Source organism: Ambystoma mexicanum, chromosome 12 (assembly GCF_040938575.1).
Source record: "Ambystoma mexicanum isolate Mex_15411 chromosome 12, UKY_AmexF1_1, whole genome shotgun sequence".
NCBI lineage: Eukaryota > Metazoa > Chordata > Amphibia > Caudata > Ambystomatidae > Ambystoma > Ambystoma mexicanum.
In genome coordinates this window covers 666,253,206-666,267,970 of record NC_090936.1, presented here as the reverse complement: position 1 = coordinate 666,267,970, position 14,765 = coordinate 666,253,206, and the positions used below count along the sequence as shown (strand labels likewise).

Sequence of the window (14,765 nt, the reverse complement as noted above, 5' to 3'; positions counted from 1 at the left end):
GCTGTGGCCACTGTCCATGTTGCACCAATAGCTTTCTATGGGGCCCACTAGCCACTGTACGTGTTGCACCAATAGGTTTCATTGGGGCCCACTAACCATGGCCTTCAGCCATGCCCAGTGGCCACGGCCTTGTACATATCACACCAATAGGTTTCTTTGGTAGTAATGGTCACTAATGACATCACACATTACATCACTGATGTCATCTCTGATAGCATCACTGATGGTGTCACTAATGACATCACTGCTATTAGTGGTTTGATTAATTTCATTTTGAAATATGACGACTCTGTTTTGTTACATATAATTATGCACACGTTTCATTCTTACAAAGTACATTGTATTCTTCCCTTGTTTCTTTAAATGTAGTGTACAGTGCATAATTGTAGGTGCATACATATAGGGCCTGATTCATTGAATTATTTGAGTGTAAAACGGGGATTTGCGCGCCATTCTGCCCACAAAGCCCTGTTTGACGAATGGGGATTTGCAGACAGACCGGCACGCAAATTCCCGTTTTGCAGGCAAATAATTCCATGAATCAGGGCCATAGAATTACAATGAAGAGAGTATATAAGCATTGTGTACTTTGCAAGGTAATCTGTTATAGTGGAATACAAAATCATAATTTATTTTCCAAAGAAATGACTCAAAATATTAGTAATACAATTGCCATATCTATAATTAAATATTTACTTTCTAATCTTCATTTCTTTTCTACAAAGGCAATTATATTGTATATGTAGTATAAGTAACTGATTTGTTTTTGTATATTAGCCAAACTTTGAATTCTACTATTACATTGTATATTATATTTGATTTCTTTTTATAAAACATGTCATTTATAAAATAAGGTGTTGAGTTAATGTTATTACAGAAAGGAGAATTGTAAATTAAAATGTGTACGTTTGCTACTTTCTTAACAGTTACCATTAAACATGTTTCTACTTCTATCTATTCTTATTTGTTTTACTACTACATATACGTATTATATTATGTTTGAAATACCTGAGATAGATTTCCCTCAATGATGTATGTTTCCTGCAATTAAGTATTGTAATTCTTTACTAATACATTCAATTCAAACCATTTGTATAACGTTACATATTTTTATTTTACATTTTAAAAGTAGATAAGTACTATAAATGAATGCTCCACACGTAATCATTTGATATATCAGTGTGTTGTTCCAGGTTATGTTGTTATTATTGTGAAGTGTAATACATTAAAATATGTATTAAGTGAGGTGAAAAAAGATAGTCTAATTTACATGATTAATAATTCATCTTAATTCATCTTAATAAAAATACATCAATAGCAGGGAGTAACCTAAGGGTTTTTAATAAAAACAGATCACAAGATAAATGCAATCAGCAAAATGCATATATGAAAGAAGAAAGTGCTATATCATGTGCAGTTATATACATATAATTCCTATCCCACAAGGTAGCCCTGGCTTATTCCATGGATTACCAGCCCCCCATGGAGGAAATTAATTTAGAGTAACAAATGCTCTTTGCAAAATAAGCAAAAAGTGCGATGCCCAATGCAATTAAATCTATTTTTCCATTCTATACGCAGCTAACATACCTCAAGATAAAAGTATACCACGGGACTGGGCCAATCTATCTCTATGCAGCCGGGCACAGTGTATATTTTAACTACCAGGTTCACCACCAGTATTTCACATGTGCTTTTGCAGCATTCCATCGCATCTGCAATACTGGCAATGCCTCTTGCCCTAAGGATTGGTTTCTGGTATTGCACCCTGAGTGGTGGTAATTGGTCACAGAAAAGCAGGAAATGTATGCAAGTTTCATCACCCATTTCACACAGTGGCATATTTTCGTTTTACCTGCCTTCCAGGTACTCATGAATCTTGCAAGTTTAAGAGTGCCTATTCTAAACTCTAGATATAGGGATCTCGCGTAGGCTGGACTAAAGACATCTAGGTACTCCTCATACCCAAAGACCCCCTTAGCTTCAAGGTAGCATGACCCCAAGTTTAACCTCTGACACGAGTAACCCATAATCCTTCTAAATTCTTGTAGAATGGCATCTTTAAGCCTTGTCCTTGAAGCTTTGGCCAGAACATTATGTTCAGCCCACATTCCCGGCAGTTGTAATCAGTGATGACAACATTGTGGGTATACGCTGCGCAACAGGGGTCTCATAGTTAAAGTGCACTTGCTTGAAATCTGATTGCTGAATTTTAGGGGTTTTGTTGTGTTAAATCTGATCAACTTAACTCTCTCTTAACTCTCTCTTAACTCCTCATACCCAAAGACCCCCTTAGCTTCAAGGTAGCATGACCCCAAGTTTAACCTCTGACACGAGTACCCCATAATCCTTCTAAATTCTTGTAGAATGGCATCTTTAAGCCTTGTCCTTGAAGCTTTGGCCAGAACATTATGTTCAGCCCACATTCCCGGCAGTTGTAATCAGTGATGACAACATTGTGGGTATACGCTGCGCAACAGGGGTCTCATAGTTAAAGTGCACTTGCTTGAAATCTGAGTGCTGAATTTTAGGGGTTTTGTTGTGTTAAATCTGATCAACTTAACTCTCTCTTAACTAATGTGTTTTCATTCAATTTCAAAGGTTCTGTTATAGTATAGTTTCCTCATGGCCCACTAGCCATGGCCTTTGGCCATGGGCACTGTACATGTTGCATCAATAGTTTTCTTTTGAGCCCACTAGCAATGGCCAGTGGCCACGGCTGAACGTGTTGCATAGTTTCTTGAGGTCTCACTAGTAAAAGCCTTTGGACGTGGCCACTGTACATGTTGTACTAATAGTTTTCTTTTGGGCCCACTAGCCACAGCCTTCAGCCATGGCCAGTGGTCACGGTCAAACATGTTGCATTGTTTCTTGATGTTTCTCTAGCTATGGCCTTCGGCTGTGGCCTCTGTACGTGTTGCACCAATTGCTTTCTTTTGGGATCACCAGCCATGGCCACTGGCCATGTCAAACCATTAATTGTTACCAAGCACCCATAGGCACCTGCCCAGTAGATGTAGGCACCGCAGATGCTAAACCAACAGAAATTCTGGCGGTAGAGTGCTGGTTCGACAAATCCTGCGATAATGGGAAAAATGGCTCCGAATTAAAAAGTCCTCCACATCCTCACAGGCACTCAACATGTGTCCCCCTTCTTTATTCTAGGTCCCCTCACTCCACTTAATTGTTTTCTTCCCTCGCTTATCCTCTATCCTCTTCCATTACCCCATATCACTCATTGCTTCATGTGACACACTTCTTTTCTGAGTGTCTCTTGCAGTGCTGCTGTGGTAATCTCAGAGGATTGCTGCGGTCTTCCATAGATAAACCAAAAATGTTCTACTCGTAACTGGCTCCCCAACCGACCCCAAATCCCCAACTTCACATGGGGCCTCATTACACGGTAGGCGGTAAGGGTTTACCGGTACCGGTATTTTACCGGTACCGGTAAACCCTTCCTGCCTTACTACGAGGTCCCTTTGCGGGTTGGTACATTAACGCCTGCCTTTAGCAGGCGTTAAAAAACGAACCCGCAAAGGGACCGGGGTGCTAATTACAGTACCGCAATTTGCGGTACCGTAATTAGCGCCTTCCCCATTCCCATTATGCCCTCTGGGGCAAAAATGGGAATGGGGAAGGGCAATGGAGGAAGGAGGAATTACCGCCTTCCCAACCTTGGAATAGGGCGGTAATTCCCCTTTCCTCCAAGGCGGTACCGGTAAATTACCGGCATGAACCATGGCGCTAATAGCGCCATGGTTTACCGCCTACCGTGCAATGAGGCCCATGGTATCTTATTTGCCACTCCCGACCTCTAACCTGATGTGATTGCAATTGCTATTGGTATTTATATAGCTTCTATGGCCAGGCCAATTAAGCACTGTCATTCAAAACAATCAGTGTTCCCCTAGGAGTGACTACATAAACGGAAGAGTTCTGAGTTTCTTTTTGAAGTCGAGAATGCTATTAGCCTCTGTAAGGTAGTGGAGAGTTCATTCCAATGTTTGATGGCATCCCTTTTCCTCCTTCAAATAGAATTTTGACTTTTTTCGCTGGAACCTTCCTCGACAGGAACTCAGTAACCCTTCCTCGACTGGAACGCCAGATATTTTTCCACTAGGCTAGGAGGGGGAGCAGGACCAAGAGGGCGTCCCAGGGAGGTCAACACCCTTAAATAGCCCCCCGCCTGTCCTGGTCCTGCTCTCCCTCCCTCCGTCGCCCCCTTTGTGAAGTGCTTCTGTCCTCCATTAATTTCTTACTTTCGCAAGGTCTGATGGGTGGGGGCCCCCACTAAGGGTGGCACCTGCCATTTGCAGCCCAGAGGTCGGCATGTTTTCCTGCCAGAGAATGTATACCAGCGGCACAAAAAGGTTAACAGAAGCACTGCTTGAAACCCTAAACACAATCCCAGGCAATCCCTCTGCATGCAGGTGTGGGCATGTCAGTAGCAGTAAATAATGAGGGTGGGGCGGGGGCACAATGACCACGCCTACATTGCCCAGCTGTCCTTTAAGGCCCATGAGCTGACCCTGAATTGACCCGCATACATGCGCCTTTTGACTTTAGCCAATCCAGGGTCATGAAGATTCCTGGGGGATGTTGTTTTTTACAGGATTTAGCTGGCTTCTGTCCTCTGCCCACTGTCAGTATGTCGTTGATGTGGATGTTAATTATCAGTCCTTTGCTGCCTGTCCCTGACTTCAGGGATGGATTCACAGCGGCCTCAGTAACGCCCCTTCTCACGGAGCCTCGTGAAGGCGACTGCTAGAAGCTGCCCTTTTTACACTTCTTCCATCCTGGGGACTATCACTGCTTCGGCATACGAGCAAGGGTAGAAGTGTACTGAAAAAAGTAGTAGAGATGTGGCCCCGGCAGGGGAGAGGGTAGGCAGAAGCATAGTGCAACATGTGACCAGGTGTTGAAGCTAGGGCTTTGCAATAGTCTAAGTGACTAGTAACCAAGGCTCCTATTACAACTTTACACTTGCACAGGGACATGAATGGACCAATCCTCTATTTAGAATGGTCAATATGGCCATAAAAAGTTGAGGTATGGTAAACAGAAAAAAATAAAAGTAGTGGAACACCGCTCCCGACCGTTCCCGCTCACTTGGATCACTGTATACGAGTCTCACTTTAAGACCTGGCAAGCCCACATGATGCTTATATGGAGACATGGGGCCTCATTATGACCCTGGCGCTAAGTGGTTAACAGCGCTGAAAAAGGCTGCGGCGCCGTTAACCACTTAGCGCCTTATTACGAGGTCCCTTTGCGGGACCCGACCTGAATGGCTGGTCTGGACCAGCCGTTAAAGTAGGGACCCGCAAAGGAACCTTGCAGGCAATTACGGTACCGCAATTTGCGGTACTGTAATTGCCGCCTTCCCCAGTCCCATTGAGCCCTATGGGGCAAAAATGGGAATGGGGAAGGGCCAAGGGGAAATACCGCCCCGCCAACCTTGGAATGGGGCGGTATTTCCCCATTTCCCCATGGCAGACTCGTTAAAACACCGGCACCAACCATGGTGCTAATAGCGCCACGGTTTAGCTCCGGTGTTGTAATGAGGGCCATGTTCTTTTTCAGCTTGTTAACTCAAAGAGAGTGTAGTACTGTGCATATTGGCCTAGAGAATAATGCTACCACCCACCTAAACTACACAGTATGTTTCCACGTTGAAGGAATAAGGTTATATCATCATGTGGGACTCATTCCATTAAATATAGATTATGCTTTTGTATGCAATGATGTTTACATAGCTCTCATCTCACACGCTTTCGCTTTCGGTAGGTATCATACACCTTGTAAACAACCGACTCACCCACCAATCCTCCTGCACGACCATTCACGTCAATGGGCTCTCACCCACCAAAAATAAAATCGGGTGTTTTCACCCGCCTTGGCTACACAAAAGGTTGAGGGTTATGTATTACATACCACCCACGCTCCCTCGGGGATCGACAGAGAACCCCTATTGGCCACGCTTTCCCACTCATGGTAACCATGAATTGAAATCTCACTGATACAATTTCAAAGCTCCAGTCCTAGTTTTAACTTTGGATGCTGGTACTTGTAGTCCTAGATTTTCCCATTATAAACCCAGGACTGCAAGTCTGGATTACGAAGTGAAAACCAGGACTTGACCATCATCTCCCAAATGGAATGGATAAGGTTGCCATTGATTGATTCATTGATTGTTTATTTATTATGTGCTTATGCACAAGTGTTTCAAAGCGCAACCATGCATGTGAGGGGAAGACATAGGGAAGACAAGACACACGATCTTAATAGGCATGGTACATTCAGATTATGGAGGTGAACAGAAAAGTGGTTGGCGGGCAATAAGGATTATGTGCAATTAATTCCCCTATTAATTGAGTTGAGTTGATTAGTTGAGCTAGCCCTAGCCCGTTAGGCTGTTTGCAATGTAACTTTCCCGCATGATAAAAAGCATAACATTTTTCTGTGTTTTTATTTGCAGCCTGTAGGTGTAATCTGAACGGAACGCGGCGGCCAGTGTGTGACAAACAGACCGGTGCTTGCAACTGCCAGGTGGGCGTCATTGGGCGGCGCTGTGACCGGTGTGCCCGGGGCTACAGGCAGGAGTTCCCGAGCTGCCCCCTCTGCCACCTGTGCTTTGATCAATGGGACGACGAAATGACTTCCCTTTTGCAAGCTGTTCAAGGACTAATTAGGTTCACTGCCAACCTGGACGAGAAAAAACGCCCGTTTCCGAGCTGTGACATCTACTTCAAAAGCCTGGAAGAGAAGCTGTCTGCCATCGAGGGCCTCCTGAAGAGCCCTGTTCTTTCATCCGAGGAATTCCTGAAAGTCCGACAGTATCATGACAACATTCGGTAATATTCTCTCTTCCCGGCTGCATAGCAGTATAAAGTACTAGGGAGAGGCTGGAATGCAATTTCTTGAGATAAGCGATTAACAAGGGGGCAAGCGGCTGAGATAAGCTTTGATCAGCATTTTAGAAGCATCAAAGGGCGAGAGACGCTTCCTGCCTCTGAGGCGGCAGCTGTATTTTGCCTCTCATAAGGGCCTGATTTTAGACACTGATAAGCAACCATGGTTTTACAAGTCTCTTGTCGAGAGAATTCAGCCACTCGGAAACAAACTAAAGGCTAGTATTAAGTGCAACATGAGAAAGTCAATGGACCTCGTTATGAGTGAAAAAATGCTAGTAACACCCGATCCGGCATTTTTAGCAGACTGGCACACTCCTATTTTGCCGGTAGGGGCATGGAACAACCGACATGTCTGACCTACCGGGAGTTACGTCCCCTACCGCAAAGAATTACTCCAATCACCCGCACCAGTACTACCAGCGCTGGTGATTGCGGAAAACCCATTCCATAGGGGACACCATGGAATGGGAACTTACCGCCGTTGCCAGCACCCATAATATCCCAGTAACACCGGGATATCGGGTGCCGGTAACAGTAAGGCAGGTTTGCCGGTAACCCGCCGATATTACAGACGGGGTACCGGCAAATTCGTAATGACCCCCCAATGTTTCAGTTTATTTCATAGTATTTTTTTATGTCCCTTTTCAGGTTGGCTCTTTGAGGACTGTGTGACAGTAAGGTGTGCTACGATGAAACATGAGGCAGCGTACACAATGTACCCTCTGCCTCCTTAGATGTCAGGCACAGAGATAATTTTATTTCCTTTAATATCTCCCGACCCCGCACAACCACTTCACCTCAAGTTCATGGTTTGGACCTGTTTCAGAGAAAGAAATCCCTCAAATTGGCACACATCTGCTTCAGACCAGCGCCGCCGTTGGGTTTCCCTAAATCTCCCTTCCCTACACAGGGATTTTGGAGACACTTTCCCATGGCACCATTGAGCCGACTGTCGGCTTCAGATATGCAGTATGCAAGAAATGAGAGATACAGGTGGCAGGCTACTGATACTTGACTGCCCCATGCCCTCCCGCTCACATGAGATGGGCCGCTGAGCAGTGCTAGGGATGTATTAAGGTTCTCCTGCACCTCCTGGAGAAAAGGAGACTGCAGGAAGACGGCAACTGCCAGGATCAAAAGCTGATCAGTGCCAACTTCTAAATGGTATTTATTCTCCACTCGGCAAACCACTTGCTCAATGGATATACCAGCCTCACTCCATCCACCTTAATGCTGGACAACCACATCAACACCAAGTCCTGATCTGAAATGTCATTCAACCGATTTGTTCAGTCCAATTGACTTTAAGCACTGAGAAGTGGCCAAAGGCGACATGTTGAAGTGTTATAAAAATAAATAAATACATGGTTCAAAGAGAGTGGCCATGAGGTAGCTGTCCTTGAGATGGTCACTTGGGTTCAGGCAGATGCAGAGAGACCCACCTATACTTGCTTATCCCTATTTCAAAGGTCTTGGGGGTTTCTCTTTGCTGTCTCTTTCCTGGCAAATACCAAAACATGTCTGGGATTGCTTGTGTTTCCATGCCGGGCAGTTGTACGTTAGCCTTTTTGTCAGAACCTCTATCGTTATAGGCAAACGGCCAGGAAAGGTTCCACGTGGTTAATTCCCTTCTGTAATGGGGAAAGCATCTGTTATTTGGTCGGAAACCACAGGCCCTTTTACAGCCGTTTACCTGTTTCATACCAGTATTTTCCCCACAAAGCCTCGAAGCTCAAGTCCCTTATTGCTAGATGGTACCAACCAACTTTAAAGCTCTGACGAATTAAAAAAAGGATCAGAAAAATCTCAGGTGGGGTGGTTTTCAGTGGGGATAATATGTTCCTCGTGAAGATTATTCACTCACTTCCACCAACCCCCAACGTTTTTCACTGAAAAAGTACTTCATTTTAAACCAAAGAAGAAGATATCTGTCAAAGATGCTCTAAAGGGTTTTGTCCGGCATAATCTCTACATCAGCAGACTTTAAGACTAGTGGATCTCCGCGATCAATAATATCAAGAAGTGTTAATGTTAAAACAAGCAAATCAAGCAAAGCCAAGCACCTGCATGGCCATCTGCAGTATGGAAAGAAGATTCCTCAGATGGTTTCTAACTCCCTTAATCGTGCACCTGGAAATTTCACCCAGGGGTGAGTGCACAGGCATGAAGGGTTTGCAAGTTCTACTAATGAATTTTCACATTTTCCAACAGTTCCTCCACAATCCTGGTACAATATTATAGTGTAAAGAAGTCCTAATTTAAACATGCCCAGTAAAAGTAGATAGGCAAGTTGCCATGGTCCAGAAAAAGGAAAATGCTCTCACCCTCTGTCCATCCAGTAACCCACCTCTTTCCCTCCTATTTTGACTTTGTTTTCTACAGCCTCTCTTTCCCTTTGCTTGAGAGTCGTCCTCATCCCAATATGCGTTTCTCCCACTCTCTTGCCTCTTTCCATCTGCCTTCTTCCCCACTTTACCCATGTCTGCCTCCACTCTTCTGCCTCTTTTCTCGTCACTCCAACTGCACTTCCATCTCTCCCCTCCTCCAAATCACGTTCTAGTGTTTCATTTGGGCCTGAAGCCCACCACGCTTCTCCTGATAACTCGCGGGTCTGGTTCACCAACACCAGCTCCATGAAGACACAGTACCAATAAGTACCGTTTTGCTAGCCCACTTACACTGCAACCAGGCTAAGCGTGTGCCACCTAGTGTCCCTCTGCAGGTGGCATGCTAGGCAGCCACCTTGGATTGCCTTGTTGTAGCACTGGGCAAGGCCAGCTGAGCGTTGGCTTCACTAACCTACCCAAATCTTCAAAGATTGTTTGCTGCCTCGTGCTCCATTGGCACCTGCTGTCACACGCTCCACAGAATTAACCTGGACCGGGGGACCAGGGTCACTTGCTGTAGACAGAACATGAATTGCCTTCTTAAAGAGCCTTTCTTGACCAAAACCTGGCATTGCTTATTCCAGAGTGAAAAGCAGTTACACGGTTGCCCATAAATGATCTAGATTTCATCCATTTGCATTCTCTTGCTCTTGTGTTCGGAATAACTTGTGGGACCAATTTAAGCAACCCGCTTTCCTCCATGTTGTTGCCAGAAGGCAACTTCTGATCAATTTAAGGGGTATGCTTACTTTTAGACTGAACTTTGTACTGGTGTGTATCTTTGTGGGCATTGCCCCATTGCTGGGCTGCATTTTGGCAGTGATTTTTGATGTAAAAGTGGGCATGTTATTGTGGGTTTTTAAGTGCTGCATGCGACTAATGAGTGTCCCGAAGGTTGTCTGGGTTCCTTAGTCATGGCAGGCCAGTTGGAATCTGAGTGATAGATTTGCCAGCCTATCACGACTGGTTGGACATTATTTACGATGGTATGTGTGGCCATCTGCTTCATGTGTACCGTGTGTAATGACCATTCAAGGCCTTTTCCTTCTCTGACCTTGATTGTGATGCAACCTACCTTTCCTGAGACAGGCTTCTTGCCGATGCCCTGAGTCAGAAGGTGGTCTTCAACCACACTATGGATTATTTTGGACAGAGCAAACCTTGGAGCCCGTGCAAGACAGCAAAGGAGCTGTCCAACTTAGTCTGGCCGTCATTGCCAAACGCTAGCGAGCCTAGTGAGAGGTGAGGAACCCATCACTCACCACAAACCTTGTCTTCTGTCTGGGGCTATGTCCTTGTCTAGGAGTGTGTGAGTGTTGGTGCTCTTCGCATGTGTGGCCTGTGATCACGGGCTACTTTTACATTTGTTGATGTTTGCCTTAAGGCGGTATGTTTGTGTTTTTTACATTGATCTGGGACTATGGCTCGTTTATGGGTTACATTTGAATGTGGCATGTGTATGTCTGATCTACGTTCAATTCATCCATTCATTTTCCAAGCTGTTAAACATGTGTTTCCCTTTTTCCTTTGTGTAGTCTAAATCGTCAAGAGTTCATTATGTGATGATTCTTCTTCACTGTGTGTTTGTCTGTGTTGCATTGGCCCCTGGTAAGTCTGTCTTTCCTTTCAGGAAAGATCAAATGCTCGGCTAGTTGTCCTCTATAAGGTGCAGATTCCACCACAGTTTCGGTTGCACGGATTCGCTCACCAAAAGGCACTGGGCAATATTTTCAATCATTCCCATTTCCAACTAGATGAAATTCCGAATTTGTCATCAGGGAAACTTGATGGTATGAACCAAAAATATTCTCCTTACAATCACTCTTTTAGCAGGCAGATTGAAACATTATTGGGGTGACCATCTCCCTATAGTCGTATTTATATGCTGTCAGCATTTGCCACACAGCGCCATGCCAGGTCGTTTGCTGTCCTATTTGTGCAAAGTTCTCCCAGCCATGAAATGTTAGAGCTTCCCCATTCCCTGTTAGGGTCTTCTCCTTTTTAAGGCAATGTTGGATCAGTTTGGTAAGTGCATTGAGTAATCCAGGCCACCCCTGCCCAACACCAATTGACCTCTATTGTCAACATTCTCCAGCTCTCGCCCTTCAGCCTGACATCCAGGCGTCTGTTCTCAGCAGTAGTCATCTCTTTGGTAGATGCTGTGAAGCTGCCACCGGAGGCACTTGCCCCGGATGAAGTGCTTGATTGAGTAAGTGTGCACACTTCAACAGCACCAATGTGTACTGAATCACATCAAGGTACTGATATTACTATTCGAGGTGTTGCGGTATTAATAGCTTCAATCTTAGATTTCCCTGAATCCTGCAAGCACAGTGTACCAGGGGACTGCCACAAAATAGTAGCTCCAGGCAATAAAAGTAATCCAAAAAGAAACAGAGCGTACACCAAAAAAGAAGTAACGCATTGGACCCAAACAACTGAGAAGCACGGTTCAGACAGCCCTGTGGAACTGAACTGAATGAAGTGAGATGTCAACGCTGTCGTCTGCGGCTGAATATTTTATACATCATTTCCAAATTACCATACAACATTTTAGTTAGATTTTTAAGGCAGGTCACAGAAGCTGATTGGTCGGACTACATCAGTCCCCTATAGCCAAATATATGTGCAGTGACCCTAATTGGACAATACCCATTTTGGCCACAATTATATTAATACCCCTTGTGACGTCACTAATCTTTCCACACTGCCCCTCATTTATGTGATTGTGCTGCTCAGTCAAAAACACTTGTTTGCCATTAGTTGACAATGTTCAATGTACAACATAGCTTGAGATGGCAAGGGGCAAGACATTCACACCAAGTCAGATCAATGTTGTGCCCCGTGGACGTCAGCGAGGACACTGTACAATGTTGCACCCTAGGGACACCAACACTCTCCCTGCTGGTTGTCTCCTCATCCTGCCCCTTATAGCCCCTGCCCCAATGCTCTGACCTCCCTTCTCACGCCTCACTGCCAAGTGTAGTCTGAAAAATCTATACCACACCATGGCTGGAGTTTTATTAACACTATGTGATTTCTCTTTCTCTGCCAATTCTCAGGTGCCTAGCTAATTGGCCTCGGAAGTATATTTTACTGTGACTTCTCTGTGGCTGTGTTCTACTGGAAAACTTCAGTTGTGCAACATTTCAGCACCCTGTTTCTGCTGAGTGCTCAAGAAATGCATAGTGCTTGTCACACAAAGGCCTGCAGCTCTTTTCTTATGAGCTTTCTGCGAGAAATGCTTCCCTAATGGGGGCCTATAGACAAAATGGCTTCTTTGTTGTTCACATATTGATCAAAAGTCCCCCTATCACATGCCCCCCTAGAGCATCTTGCACCCCACCCGGTGCCCGCTCTATACAACTACCCCCTACTATGCCCAAACGTCCCACCCCTTATTGAGTTACCCCATGGAACTTGCCCCATGGGACTTCTCGCGCTGTGTCTGCTTTGCTGTCACTTTACGCAAGCAACACTGCATTCAGTGACATCCCCACGCCGGATGTCACCCACCACGTCACACTTTCACGTCAGAATGTTACTTGCGCAACTGGTATGTGCGCCCCCCTTGGCAGCGTTAGATCTGAACCTTTACAACAACAGTAAGGACTCTAAATTCTTGTGGAAGAGGATTCCGGAGATGTCAATATGCAGACAATAGACAATTGTATCTAATAGTTTGTCAAATGGAGACCTACAGTGTTTAACCAAGTGTCCACATGATATTAATGGTTTCACATTTTTTTAAACTGAATCCAGATAAAAACAGAGTTGCTGCTAATAATCTCACACGGGAAACCTGATTCATTATTGAGGGAAAGCTTCCAGAATGCATATACTTCTGTAGCTCTTAGACAGTCTACTTCCACAGTAAAATGTTTTAGGTTTAATTATAGATTCACAACGTTCCCTGATCCCGCAGAATGTCAGGTCAAAGCAGCAAATCTCCATCTACATTCGTTGAGAGCAGTACAACCTCATGTTACAATTTCACATTTTCGAACATTAATCCAAACACTGGTTCTCTCATAAATAGATTTTGGATTTTTTTTTACATATGGGGCTAGCACAACCATCCTTTCAAGATCTGTTTTAAATGCTGCCTCAAGATTGCTATATGGGGCTAATAGGTTGTCCATATTTCAGCAATTTTGAAGGCGTTGTATTGGCTACTCATTGAACAAAGGTTCACATTCAAGATGATATGTGTGGTATACAAAGCTCTTTATTTTAAGGCTCCTGAATATCTGTGTAACAAATTGAGAATTTCATGTGGCTCAAGAGGATTACACAGTCGAAAATCACTATATCAGGAATTGGCAAGTTTTAAATGTTTTTTTTCAATGAACCAGTCATTCTCGGGGGGAAGACGGGGTGGTAATATTATAGGATGCCCTGCCAAAGGAATTTGACTGAAGACTTTTAAAACTTTAGAAAACGTGTTAAGGCTTGCTTATGGAACATGGCTGGTTAGGATTTTGGGGTGACAAAACTTTTTATCTGAATTTTTAAAAACTGTTTTAGGTTTTCACTGTAAAATTACTTTTTAAGATGTGATCTAAATTTTAAGCAGGATTCAGAAGCTGTTTTAGAATAATTTACACATCTGTTTTCTGTAAATATTGTGAAATAATATTCTTAAACATTTATTCATTGTACCGCACTCTGATGCCCATGGGTCAAATTCCCTCTCTAGAAAAACTGTCCCTCTGAATGGCAAAACCGCATGAGTTTATATAATGAAATAGTAGCTTTCAGATTGTCTTTGCCTGCTGGGTAAATTATATCCTCCACTATAAGTCAAAGAGGTTCTTGCAAACAAAACATGACTATACCTGCCAAGTAATGGCGTCAAAGAGAAATCTTTGTCTGGGATGAATCCAACATTATGGTGGGACACCCTGAAAATGTGTTGGGATGTGTAGGGGTGTTAATCCCCACTTGCCTTGAATTCCCATGAGGTGCGCCAGAATGGTAACCCTTGAGTTGGAGAGCATTTGGCCGTTCACTAGGATCCCTCAGTGTTGTATAAAACTGAATGTTACTAATGTATGATTACAATTCCATTCCATTGTTCTTTGTGACATGTGTGAAAGAGGTATGCAGCGACTGGAAACAAGGGGAGCCGTATGAGTTGCAGGCATCTCCTATCAGTTTAGCTGAGAGAGCAAAGATGTGATCCTCGGTAAAGCAATGCAACGCTATCTCCCCATCATCCCTAGTCTCAGCAGCAGGATTGCATGGGTATTGTATCGACAGTGGCAGACACGTCCAGGGAGTAGGGTGCCCACTCTAGAACTTTCTTCAGTTCCTTAACCAGGAGAGCGTATTTGCTTTGTTGGCTAGAGAGCCTAGATGGAAGAGGATTTGGATAGTCCAAATGATCGTAAGGCTCTTTCTCAACCGTTCTTTACCCTCATTTTCCAGTAATGGGGATACGTGTGCATTTCAGGATCCTCAG

At 44.3% G+C, this 14,765-nt stretch overlaps 1 protein-coding gene across 3 annotated transcripts in view; it reads left to right on the top strand.

Moving 5' to 3' along the window:
* Positions 1 to 14,765, top strand: part of LAMB4 (laminin subunit beta 4) — a 933,969-nt gene that overhangs the window by 671,933 nt on the left and 247,271 nt on the right. For 2 of the 3 annotated variants that reach the window (XM_069629158.1, XM_069629160.1), the window contains 2 exons: positions 6,479 to 6,854; positions 10,391 to 10,543. In XM_069629158.1, the coding sequence (XP_069485259.1) occupies positions 6,479 to 6,854; positions 10,391 to 10,543 (529 nt within the window). The remainder of the gene's footprint in view (positions 1 to 6,478; positions 6,855 to 10,390; positions 10,544 to 14,765) is intronic. The other variant, XM_069629159.1, reaches the window with a different exon arrangement.